The following is a 12,299-nucleotide window of genomic DNA, read 5'->3' as shown; positions in this document are numbered from 1 at the left end:
CCACTGAATTGTATACTTGAAAAGGGTAAATTTTATGGTATGTAAGTCATATAATGTTTTTTTTCATTGTAAACAGAGAAGCCCACAGAATGGGAGATAATTTTTACAAATCACATACATGATAAGGGATTAATATCCAGAATATATAATGAACTCTTACAAGTCAACAACAAAAACATAACCTGATTTTTTAAATAAGCAAAGAATTTGAACAGACATTTCTCCAATGGAGATATACGAATGGTCAATACGCACAAGAAAAGATGCTCAACATCAGTTATTAGGGAAAAGCAGATCAAAGCCACAATGAAAGACCACTTCACACCCACTAGGATGTCTATTACTAAGAAAGAAAGAAAAAAAAACCAGAAAATAAGTGTTGGAGAGGATGTAGAGAAATTGGAACCCTTGTGCACTACTGGTGGGAATGGACAATGGTGCAGCTTCTGTGGAAAACTGTATGGCAATTCCTCAAAAAATTAAAAACAGAATTACCAAATCATCAAGCAATTTCACTTCCAGGTATAATCTATACCCCAAAGAATCAAAAGCAGGTCCTCAAAAGATACTTATACACCCATGTTCACAGCAGCATTATTCACAGTAGCCAATAGGCGGAAACAACCCAGTGTCCATCAGCAGATGAATGGATAAGCTAAATGTGGTCTCTCCATCCAATGGAGTATCATTCAGCCTTAAAAAGGAAGGAAATTCTGACACAGGCTCCAACATGAATGAACCCGAGGACACTATGCCAAATGAAATAAGCCAGTCACAAAAGAACACATACCGTGCTTACACGAGGTAGGTAGAGCAGTCAAATTCATACACAGAAAGTAGAGGGGTGGCTGCCAGGGGTACAGGGAAGAGAATAGAGAGTTACTGTTTAGTGGGGACAGAATTTCAGTTGGGGAAAATGAAAAAGTTCTGGAGATGGATGGTGGTGATGGTTGTACAAGAATGTGAATGTACTTAATGCCACTGAACTGTACACTTAAAGATGGTTAAAATGGTCAATTTTCTGTTATTCTATCATACACGCACGGAGTGGAGAACATAACAAAGCCAAATGTTAACAACGGGAGAATCTGGAGGAAGGTGTACAGGAGCTCTTTGTACAGTTTTTATGACTTCATTGTAAGTTTGAAGTTATTTCAAAATAAAAAGTTTTAAAAAATTAATATGTCCCAAACAGAACTTCCGATCTTTCCACAAACCTGCTCCTTCCATAGCTGACCCGTCTTATTAATAGAAAATGGGGGGCGGGGGGCGGCCGAGTGGCTCAGTCGGTTAAGAGCGCAAGCTCTGAGTAACAGGGTCGCAGGTTTGATTCCCACAAGGGCCAGTGAGCTGCACCCGAGCTGAGCTGCTGCTGAGCTGCCAACAGGTGGCGGGATGGCTCAGCTGGTGAGAGCACATGCTCCTAACAACAAGGTTGCCAAGTTCCACTCCCGCATGGGATGGTGGGCTACACCTACCTGCAACTAAGACAACACAGCACCTTGAGCTGAGCAGCCACGAGCTGCCAACGGGAAGCCAGATGGTAACTGGACTTGGAGCTGAGCTAGCTGCACCCTCCACAACTAAGATTGAAGGACAACTTGGCTGCTCCCCAATAAAAATCTTTTTAAAAATCTTAAAAAAAAAAAAAAGGCAGTTCTACTTCTCTACTTGCTCAGACCAAAGCCCTTGCAGTCATCCTTGACTCTTTCACACACATTCCAATCTTTTTTTTTTTTAAGATTTTTATTGGGGAATTGGGGGGAGGGGAACAGGGCTGGGGAATTGGGGGAAGGGGAACAGAGAAAAGTTGCTGTTCTTTTGTTCTTCAGTCTAGTTGTGGAGGACGTTGCTTCACTGGCCCAAGTTGGCATCATCATTGCGCTCTTCCCAGGCGAGGCAGATCAGTCGCCGGCTTCTGGACGGCAGCTCACGGCGGCTGCTGGCCACTCACGCTGGCTGCTGGCTACATACTGTAGCCCATGGCAACCCACTGCCACAGGAGCTGCAGCCTACACCGTCGCCGGTGACTCACAGCAGCCCAACTCCAGGTTGAGCTGTTGTTCAGCATCTTAGCTGTGGAGGGCAGTGTCACTGGTCCTCATATGTGGGATCCGAACTGGGGCCTCTGGCGTCCCAAGCCAGTTCTTAACCATCGCGCCACTGGGCTGGCCCTCTAATCCTATTTTTAACACAACACACAGAGGGATTTGGTAGAAACATAAGCCTCATCATGTCACCATTCTGCTCAGAACTCTGTATTACGGTGGCCTCCAAGAGGCCACAGGCTTGGTCCCTGCAGCTTCTCAGCCCTCATCTGTCTCCCTCCCTCCCCACAGTCACACTGACCTCTCGCTGCCCCTTAACCAGGAGCTCTGTACAAGTTGTACAAGACCTACAGGTCTGCCCACATGACATTTCCCCGGAGGCACCTCCACACACACACACCCCGTATTCTCTCTCCCCTCACCCTGCTTTATTCTCCTTCAAGGCACTTTTACTCTCCAAGCCACGTAGCTACTTGTTCATGGTATTTCTCTCTACCAGTTGCTTTCTGAGTGCGATGACTTTAGTTCATTGCTGTTGCCCCATCACCCAGCACAGTGCCTGGCAGGTAGTAGGTGTCAGTTAATATTTATAGAATAATTGGGTGTTGGAAAATTCCCTTGGGAACGTCTGTGTTGGACCAAAGGGGACTGGAAAAGAAAGTTGGGGTGGAGTCCAGGTACGGGCTGATGGGTAAGGTGTTCCTTCAGGGGTCAAAATGATGGACAGGACCTGATGCCTGACTGGGGAGGGGCAGGGAGGGGTCTGTCCTCCCAGACTCCAGCGCTGCGATGCAGGCCAACAAGACGTGGGTAGGGGGAGCTGCCACCGCCAGGACGCACCCGTGGTCCTCCTGCCACTCCCGCCGGTGCCGCGGTGCTCCGTGGCTCTTTCACTGAACCCTCACCACCACCCTCCCATTTACAGGTGAGGAAACTGAAGGCAGTTGGAGAGAATGACTTGGCTGAGGTGGACCGTACTCAGCGTGGTGCAACCCAAACGCCCTGTGCGCCCCACACCGGCAGGGGCCTGGCCTCCTTTGTGTGAGGACAGCGTGTCCTTTCGGACGTGCCTCTTCTCTCTGGGCTGGAAAAAAGCCTTACTTGGCCTGGTGGAAGGAAGGCTTCCCCGGGGAACCGGCGCCAGGCAGCGGGGCGTTGCGGGGGAAAGCTGGGGGTGAGGTCTGAGAACTGCATGTTCTGCCTGCCTCGCTGAAGAGGAAGGGACGGCGCAGATCAAGTCCCCCTCCCCAGGCTGTCCGAACCTCCCACTCATCCCATCACCTCCCCGTGCCTGCAACAGGGGAGGCCTTCGCTGGGATCAGGGGAATCACTGGGAGCGCCCCGACCTCCCAGCCAGTGGGTGGAGGCCAAATAAGGCCGGGCGGGCTGCCGAGGCCCCGCCCCGCCGCGCACACATTCTTCTGCCTTGTAAGGCCGGGCGCCGCGCCCCGCCCCCGCCCAGCCCAGCTCCCCAACCGACCGCGCGCTCCGCGCCCCGCACCGCGCCGGGCTCCGCACACGGAAAGAGCGTCTTCTCCCTTCTCCGTACCAGGTGGGAGCCGCCGGCTGACCCAGGTGGTCTAGAGGAGGCGGTGTGACGGCTGGGGCTGGAACTTGGGGCAGGTCTCACGGACGAGGATATTGGAGGGTTTCTGAGCAGGGACAGCGGTCGTGGGGCTGGGGCAGCGAGGTGGCACGGGTCCCATAGGGATTCTAGCCGGGGCTGGGGCCGGGCGGCAGAAAGACTGTTCCTGGGTCCAGGAGCCAGTGGTCCTTTGGCAACGTAAGTGTCCAGGCCCTGCCCCTTTGCTGTGGAGTTAGAGACGCCAAGCCCAGAGCTCTGGGATGCCCGGGAGGAGAGAAGGGGGTTTGTAGTCGCAGGGGTTCCCTTCCCCAGTAGACCCATGTGTGTCACAGACAGGAAACCGAGCCGTGTCAGGCTCCTTAAAACTCCTGGGCATCCGTGTGGATCCCGCCTCCCTTCCCCAACTTCCCGGTGCAGGGGAGGGATGGATGGGGTAACCTTGCCCGTACACCAAGGCTATGTGCCACTCACAGGGCTTCCCTACCCTGGGCCATCTGCCATCAATGCCTGTTGGGTGGGGAAGGTCTGCCAAGGACCCTGGGAGCTCAGCCCTGGGGGGTCAGACAGGAACCTGGGCTGGGGGAAACTCCTGCCCTCCTCCTCCCCGCCCGCTAGCTACTCAGATGCTCTCAGGAAAGAGACGCCTCAGCCTCAGGTGAGGTAAGTTCAAAAGCAAGGCATCTGGCACTGCCAGCCACCAGGACCATGAGGTAACGCAAGTGGGACACAGGTCTCGTCTTTGCTGTCATGGTGGGATTCCAGGAACCTAGTTACAGCCCCGCGGAATACCAGCTGTATCTGATCCCCTGGGGTCTAGGACCCCCCAGTAGGGGCAGGCGCTGGCTCCAGGGTTAAGGGCCCAGTCTATTTCTGATCCCAGTCCCTCAACCAAGCCTACCAACTGCCTCTGGTCAGAGCCCTCAGCTGCCACAGACCCAGCATGAGCCTCTTATGATAGCTGTTTCCTTCCATGTTTAGTCCTTGAGGACACCAAGGGCCACTTGCTACCCACTGACCCAAGCCTAACCCAGGGGTCCTGGCTTCTGATTGGACTCTGCCCCTCTCACGGGCACGCCACTTCCCTTCTTGGGCCTCAGTTCTTTTAACTGCATGATGCGGGGCACCCCACCTTCCCCGCCCTATTTGCCAAGATTGCTGGGATGGACAAACTATCAAGTTCCGTGCTCTCAGCCGTGTCACATACTGCCCCCCCCCCCAGATAGAGAGGGCAGGGATGAGGCAGCCATGGAGGCAGAGGGGCCCAGCCAGTGTCAGAGCAGTGGGTGAGCTCCTGGCCCTTCCTGCCTCTGGCCACGGCTTCCTCCTGGCCATGTCCGCCCTAGAGCTTTGCAGACATCAGTGATGATGACCATCACAGCCTCTGCTGGGTACAGTAGACTTCTCCTCGGCTGCCTTCTGTGGGTGCCATGAGTCAAAGTCCTTAGAGAACATCAGGCTCAGAGAAGGAGGACTGGGCTCCATGCTAAACCACTAAACCACAGGAGAGACTGGCACTCCCTGCACTCAGATCATGGAAAAGGGCTTTTGCCCACCGACCCTAGACCATGTGAAAAACATCGAGGGCCAGGTGTGTGTGTGAGTGGGACACAGCAGCCAGTGTCCCATGACTATAGGCAGCTGTGGCCCTGGGAAAGGGCTGGGGCTGGCCAGGATCCCAGCTCAGGTCTCAAAGGCCAAAGCCCGAGAATGACTCATGGGATAGAAGCCTGGAGACAGCTCGAGGAACACTCACAACCACACAATTTGGGGTAAAAAACAGGCAGAGAAAGCTTTTTGGCGACCCTGGACCAAGGGGCTCAGGATAGAGGAAAGAGAGGGCAGCAGTCCTGGGGCCTCAGCCAGGCCCACAGCTTCCCGAGCCGAGGGACACAAGGTGTTCAGGGGCACAGTCCCCACAAGCCATGACAAGGGTTCAAGGAAAGAGCCCCTTGCTGGGCCTCAGTTTCCCCATCTGTACAGTGTAGACTGGCCGCCGTTATTCATTAAACAAGCATCTATTAGCCCCAGTGTGGGCTTTGGTATAAAGCGGGATTTACACCAGCCCGACTGATTGTGAGGGAGAGACCTTTAAGTGCTTAGTGTCAAAGCAAAGGTGGAAAAACTTCCTCAAGGGAGTAAGTATCTCAAGAACTGAGCCCAGAAGGAAGGGCATCCCAGGGGGAGGGACCAAGAAGGAAAGTCTGAGGGTATCTAGGGAACAGCTAACAGTCCAGCTTGGCAAGATCACAGAGGGCAGGGCAGACAGGTGCGATGGTCAGGCAGAGAGAAGGGCCTTGAATGCCAGGCTGAGGGGCCCAGACTTGCGCCAGGTGGTGGCAGGAACCTTTGAAGGCTTCAAGGTAAAGTGACAGGTGCAGGTCTGGGTCTGTATGGGATGAGAGAGACAGGCTGGAGGCTCGGAAGCCAGGTCTAAACAAGGGTGACAAGAAGGCGGGGTTCTCAGCCTGGGGGAGCCTCATGCCCCTCTAAGCACTGAGGGGTGAGAACCAGAAGTAGGACCCAGATCAGATCTGTCACCCACCTCGGGGCTGGTCAAGTGTGGGCAGCTGGGGGGAGGGGCCTTGCAGAACCTCCAGGGCAGGGAACTGAGAGGGATGGGGAGGAAGAGGAATGTCAGGAATGCAGGGCCGCTGACCTAGCTCCTTCCTACTGTGGGGGCGAGACAGGGAGCCTCAGAGCCTCCCACATGTCGACCCATCTTGTCACATGGAGAGAGGCATGGACAGTGTGTAAATGCTATTAAGGGTTAGAGGAGATAAGCACGGAAAAGGCTGGCATGGAACACAATCCTAAGCGTTTTACCCAAACAGCGACAATAGCTTACTCCGTGCCGGACGCTATTCCAGGGCCTTCTTGGGCACTCAGTCAATCAATCTCTACTGCTGGGGCCTCCTCCTGTGCCCATTCCCAGATGAGGAAACTCACTCAGAGAGGCAGAGGAAGCTGTTTAAGGCCTGGCGTGTCTGCCTGAGATGGGTGGCAGGAGTCCCCAGCCTGTGGGAGGCATTCAATGCCAGGCCCAGGCACTGACAGCGGGTCTGGGGTAGGCAGGACTCCCTGGCCCTGGGTCACAGGCTCTCCCCCTACACCCACTTCTTGCAGGGAAGTCCCACCCACCTGAAGCCAAGATGTCCAGTAAACGAGCCAAGGCCAAGACCACCAAGAAGCGGCCGCAGCGGGCCACATCCAATGTCTTCGCCATGTTTGACCAGTCCCAGATCCAGGAGTTTAAGGAGGCTTTCAACATGATTGACCAGAACCGAGACGGCTTCATCGACAAGGAGGATTTGCATGACATGCTGGCCTCACTGGGTGAGCTGGGGGCAGGGGTAGGTGGGATTTGAAGGGGCCTGGGAAGGGCTGCAACATCCCTTACTGGGCACTTCCTGTATAGTGACATGTGGTACCCACCCTGAGTAGGAAGTGCCATTACTTTCCCCATTTAACAGATAGGGAAACTGAGTCACAGAGCAGTTTGCCGCTGGCTATGAACCAGGGCAGGACTGCCTCAGGCAGAGGTGTGGATTGGGCTGCCCAGTACTATCATTTAAAGACCCGGATCAGTGACTAAAAGGAAGTTTGAACAGTACAGACTTTCTGTTGTACGGATGGGGAAACTGAGACCTAGAGAGGAAGCCAGATGCCTCCTCTCCTTCAGAGGTCACCCGTACCAAGTTCTCAGAGCCTCTTTGACTCCAGGGACTTTCCCAGAATCAGAATCTTAGAGCTGAAAGGGCTCAGGAATCTACTGGGTTGTCAGAAAAGTCATGACGTATTTTTTTCTATGTTTTCGTTGCAAAAATGCATCATGACTTTTCGGACAACCCAATAGTACCACTCACCACTGCTCAGATGGGGAAACTGAGGCCCAGAGGCCAGGCCTCCAGACACCACCGCCCCAGCCTGTGGCCCTGCCTCCACAGACCTCCACACTCAGCCCCAGTTCCTGGCACCCCTTCATCCAGGTAATAGCATCTGGGCCAGACACTGGCTGGGGAAAAGCGAGAGCTTCTGGCAGCAGAGAAGGCAGCCTGTGGGGGTCAAGCCCCGAGCTCTGGTGCTAGACAGGTCCGAGGCAGTCCCTGGCTCTGCCCTTCACAGCTGGGCGGCCCCACTCAGTGCCTGTTTCCCTTCCCTTCCTGTGCAATGGTGACGGGGGCCCTCGTGTGAACCCCCAGGGTGTCTGGTGGGAGGGCTGACATCGGACACTGCTCCCATCCTGGGGACCAAACATCTCCTAGCTTCAGGCCAGGCCCCTTGAAAGTTCCCTCCCCCAGGAGGTCACCTGGCAGGAAGGAGGACTGAGGCCTGGTGAGGGGCGTGGCTGTGGGTCCTGATGTCACAGCTCCTCTCCAGCCTCAGCAGGGTGAGTGCCCTTCTGAGGAGACAGGGACACAAAGACTCCTTCCCATTTTTGAGACAGCACCCTGCACCCAGGGCCCTAAACCCCAGAGACTTGATGACAGCCCTGGGCGTCTACCCAGAAAAACCCGCACTCCTGTTTGTAGCTCATGTTAGTTGGTCCACTAATCAATCATGGCTTTTTGGTTAAGAACATAATCCTCAAGTTAAAAACAAGAACAGCGAATAAGAAGAAGCTCTGCAGGTATTAAATCTTAAATCTCAAAGCAATCCTATTGGGTAGATGTGATTATCATTCCTACTTTACAGATGAGGAAACGGAGGCTCAGAGAGGCTAAGTAATTTGCCCAAGGTCACACAGTTACTAAATGATAGAGCTGGGATTTGAAAACAGAAGAGGCCACAGCTGCTAATCATTATGTGTGTTTTACAACCATTGCCTTCTTCACCTTCATAATTCTCCTTCCTACGAGGCAGGAGAGCCCTAAGCACAGAGCTGGGATTCAAAGCCCGGCCTCTGTGACACCAAACCGCACTGATTTAACCACTTTCAAAACTGTGCCTGGAATCTGGGGCCTGGTTGCCTGGGTTCAAATGCTGGCTCCACTCCTTACTCGCCATGTAACCTCAGACAAGTCGCCTCATCTCTGTGCCTTGGGGTCCACACCTGGGAAGTGGGTGTACAAATGCTGACCTCACAGGTGGGGCAGGTTAAATGCAGTAAGGCACGTGAAGCCCCAGACGCAGTAAGCAGGCAGTGGATGGTGGCTCTTACACTCTGGAGAGCACCACAGGTGCCCAGCCCAGAGGAGGAAACTGCTCCAGGCAGCGAGGGGAACTGGATGGAGGGAGCAGCCAGACAGCTGGCCGCCCAGCGAGATGCTCCGCACTTCGCAAAACTTCCTGTCTCCTATCTATGGATTCTCACACCGGGCTATGAAGGGGAGGGTCAGGGAGGCAGGAGGGGACAGGTGATGACAACAGGCACGAATGCCCCACCCTCTGCAGGAAAGAACCCCACCGATGAGTACCTGGAGGGTATGATGAGTGAGGCCCCGGGGCCCATCAACTTCACCATGTTCCTGACCATGTTTGGGGAGAAGCTGAATGGCACGGACCCCGAGGACGTGATCCGCAATGCTTTCGCCTGCTTTGATGAGGAGGCCTCAGGTCAGCAGCCTCCTGGAGGCCTGGACAGGGCTGGGCCTGAGCACCTTGCCTGGGCGCCCCCATGTATGCCGGGCCGCACGGGGATGTCGGGGCCCCTGCCCACATAGGCCACAACACAAATCACCCACTTGTCGGTTTCCAGTGCCAGAACTATAAAAGACACGCTCTTTTCTCGTTCTCTCCCCCGAAATGCTAGACCCAAACTGTCCACATCTGCCAAGGCTCCCCACTTCTTGACTTCACCTGTTGGTCCAACACACTCTACCTCTGCATTAGACCTTTCCAGAAACCAAACCATTTCAGGCCTTCATGGTCAACAATGTACAGAAACCAGCCGCCATCCTCAAGTCTTCCAAAGGACTCCCTGGCCCATAGTTAGTTTTTCCCAGGGCCAGGCCAGAGTGACAATGGCAGGAGGAGTTTCAGTAGTTTCTCGGAGGCCACAGGCCTATGTATGCTAAGGACATTTTCCTGACTACTTTCACAGTCCGCTGACCAGGCTGGCATTATTTTCATCCCCATTTTCCAGTTCAGGCACAGAGAGCGCAAGTAACTTGCCCAAAGTCACACAGCTAGGAAGAAGGGTGATCAGTATTCAAATCCAGGCAGTAGATCTCAGGTGCATGCTCTTAAAACAGGACACACCCAGCCCCCCAACACTGACAGCCCCAGGTTCCTTACAGAGACACCTCCAGACAGTCTCACTGCAGGACTATTCCTTCTGGGGCCCTGGCAAGCTCAAACTGACCAGAGACTAGGGCTGTGTCTTTTCCTGCCCGCCCCCCCCCCACAAGTTCTGCAAGGACCAGTGGGGGGCCGAGGGATAGGGGACCTTGGGATGTCCCAGCCTGAGTCCTTGTCTCATGGACCTTGGCCATGCCCCCAGGTTTCATCCACGAGGACCACCTCCGGGAGCTGCTCACCACCATGGGCGACCGTTTCACAGATGAGGAAGTGGACGAGATGTACCGCGAGGCGCCCATTGATAAGAAAGGCAACTTCAACTACGTGGAGTTTACCCGCATCCTCAAACATGGAGCCAAGGACAAAGACGACTAGGCCCCCATCCCCACCCCCCCACGCCCAAGCCCCTGTCCCCGTCACCTACTCCCCACACACAGCTCCGTGCCCATAGGACCCTCTCAGGGGACCCTCTCTCTGAGAGGTTAGGGGCCCAGCTCCCAGTAGAGGAAACGGGCCAACGTGAGGCGGGTGTGCCCACTGTGACCCTCCTAAGAAAGGATCTAGGGAGCTGGGCCTGGAGGCACCAAGGTAAGTCCCCACAAGAGCGCCCAGGCCTCTGCTGTAGCCTGCCCATTCCAGGGCTGTCACAGGAAGGGCCCCATGTCCTGCTCTGGGACACCACTTCACATCCACCCCGTGCAGGGCATGAAAGCCCTTTCCCAGCCACTGCCACAAACACACGAACCTCACCACGATCCCTTCTCGGAGGCAGGATGCCAGAGCCTTCCCCTCCACCCTGAACACCCCCCATCCCACGGGTGTGTGCTCCAGAAGATGATGTAGGGTGCAGCCTGTGCCAAGAGAGGCAGAGTCTCTAATAGAAGGCTGAGCACTGCTTTGGGTCCGTGTGTCTGTGGTCAGTGCAATACGGGCGTCCCCTAGGCCCCAAACACCCTGCCACCCTCTCCTCCCATCACTAGTGGCTGCCCTACCCTCCCCCACCCCAAGGTTCAGCTGAGACCAGACCAGCAATGGGAGTGGACAGAAGTGCTGAGAGAAATGGCCGTCCTGGGAGGGAGGGGGCAGAGTGGCGAGGGCCCACGGGAATCCCCATAGCAAATCTCCATGGGGGGTTCTGAGCCTCTGGAGGGGCAAGGTTCAAGGTCACATAACCTTCAGGACTAGAGCCTGGATCTCCAGGGTCGCCTCAGTGCGCCTAGAAAAATGGAGGCTTTGGGAACAGTGAGGAAGGGACATCCAAGTAGCTCAGGGGTGGCAGGGGAGGGTAGGACTGAACAGGTTTAACAGATTCCTGCCGTCAGCTCCAGGCAGCCGCCAGGGCTGCTCTGGGCTGTACCCTCCACAGCTGAAGGGTCAGTTAGGTCACAGCTTTTCCTATGCCACATGCACACAAGACGGGCAGGGCTGGGGTTCCTGTTAATTAGAATGATGGAGACACTGAAAATAGTGCCTAGGGCATAAGAGGTGCAGAAATATTGGTTCAACAGTGAGCCATGAGGGGCAAGGACTGCCTGAGGTCAGCCAGTGTGTCGGGGGCAGAGGGAGGGCTGGACCCTGGCCTCTGGACCCGCCACGGCGTTCAGGCCAGGGCTGGACACATCCCACCTGATCCCAACAAAGGTCAAGGAGCAGGTGCTGGGCCCAGCGTGGTCCTGCTGCCTTCCCTGAGGGTGACCCAGAGCCAGTCAGCCACAGCACATGGCAAAGGTCCGATATCAGCACCAAAAGGGAGTGCTGAGCACTAAGGGAACCCCGCCATAGCCGAGAAGGCCCTCACTTCCAGCCCCTGACCTGCCCCTACCTTGCTCCAGGCCCTCCCAGCCAGGTCCTGATCAGAGGCCTGTGAAACCCCGCCTCTTGCCTCCAAATTGAGCCCCATGAGTCCCTGATCTCAACTCCAGACAGCTAGCTTCAAACACGTTCCAACCAGGCCCCAAATACTGCCCCAGACTCAGTCTCAGCCATGCCTTTGACCCTGGCCCCAGACTATGGGTCCTGAGTGACCCTCGGCTCAACCCAATGCTGAACCTGGCCACCCACTCCCTGCAGCCGGCCCCGAGGGAGTCCCAGGGCACATGCCATGCATGCCCAACACCAGGGTCACAGGTCTTTCTGCAGAGCCACTGTGCCACCAAAGGCCTTCATGGAAGAAGGCAGGGACATGGTTAGGCACATTGGTGGAGGGATAGGCAAACTGGTCAATGGAACAAAGAGTGCAGAAACAGACCCACACATTTGTGGCACTTGTTAAATGACAACGGTGCTGTATCAGATCAGCGGGGAAAGGAGGGACTCAATAAATGGAGCTGATAGCCACTGAAGGGGCTACAATGAAAAAAAAACTCTCAATACCAAGTAATGGTGAGGGTGAGAATGGGGAGCACATAGAATTCTCACACACTACAGGG

At 55.1% G+C, this 12,299-nt stretch overlaps 1 protein-coding gene across 1 annotated transcript; it reads left to right on the top strand.

Moving 5' to 3' along the window:
* The first annotated feature begins 3,491 nt into the window (after positions 1 to 3,491).
* Positions 3,492 to 10,765, top strand: MYL9 (myosin light chain 9). Its single transcript, XM_019655204.1, has 4 exons — positions 3,492 to 3,600; positions 6,757 to 6,966; positions 9,025 to 9,186; positions 10,073 to 10,765. Exons 2-4 carry the CDS (start codon positions 6,783 to 6,785, stop codon positions 10,243 to 10,245), a joined length of 519 nt encoding a protein of 172 aa, XP_019510749.1. The 5' UTR covers positions 3,492 to 3,600; positions 6,757 to 6,782; the 3' UTR covers positions 10,246 to 10,765.
* Positions 10,766 to 12,299: the final 1,534 nt, after the last annotated feature.

Source organism: Hipposideros armiger, unplaced genomic scaffold (assembly GCF_001890085.2).
Source record: "Hipposideros armiger isolate ML-2016 unplaced genomic scaffold, ASM189008v1 scaffold_238, whole genome shotgun sequence".
In the NCBI taxonomy this organism is placed as follows: Eukaryota; Metazoa; Chordata; class Mammalia; order Chiroptera; family Hipposideridae; genus Hipposideros; species Hipposideros armiger.
The sequence above is the reverse complement of the archived record's forward strand: the minus strand, read 5'-3'. Positions and strand labels throughout refer to the sequence as shown.

Bases quoted from the DNA above. Each gene is read 5' to 3' on its own strand.
- MYL9 (XM_019655204.1), top strand. From the start codon at position 6,783: ATGTCCAGTAAACGAGCCAAGGCCAAGACCACCAAGAAGCGGCCGCAG. The intron at 6,967-9,024 runs GTGAGCTGGGGG...CACCCTCTGCAG, and splicing joins TGACATGCTGGCCTCACTGG to GAAAGAACCCCACCGATGAG. The intron at 9,187-10,072 runs GTCAGCAGCCTC...CCATGCCCCCAG, and splicing joins CTTTGATGAGGAGGCCTCAG to GTTTCATCCACGAGGACCAC.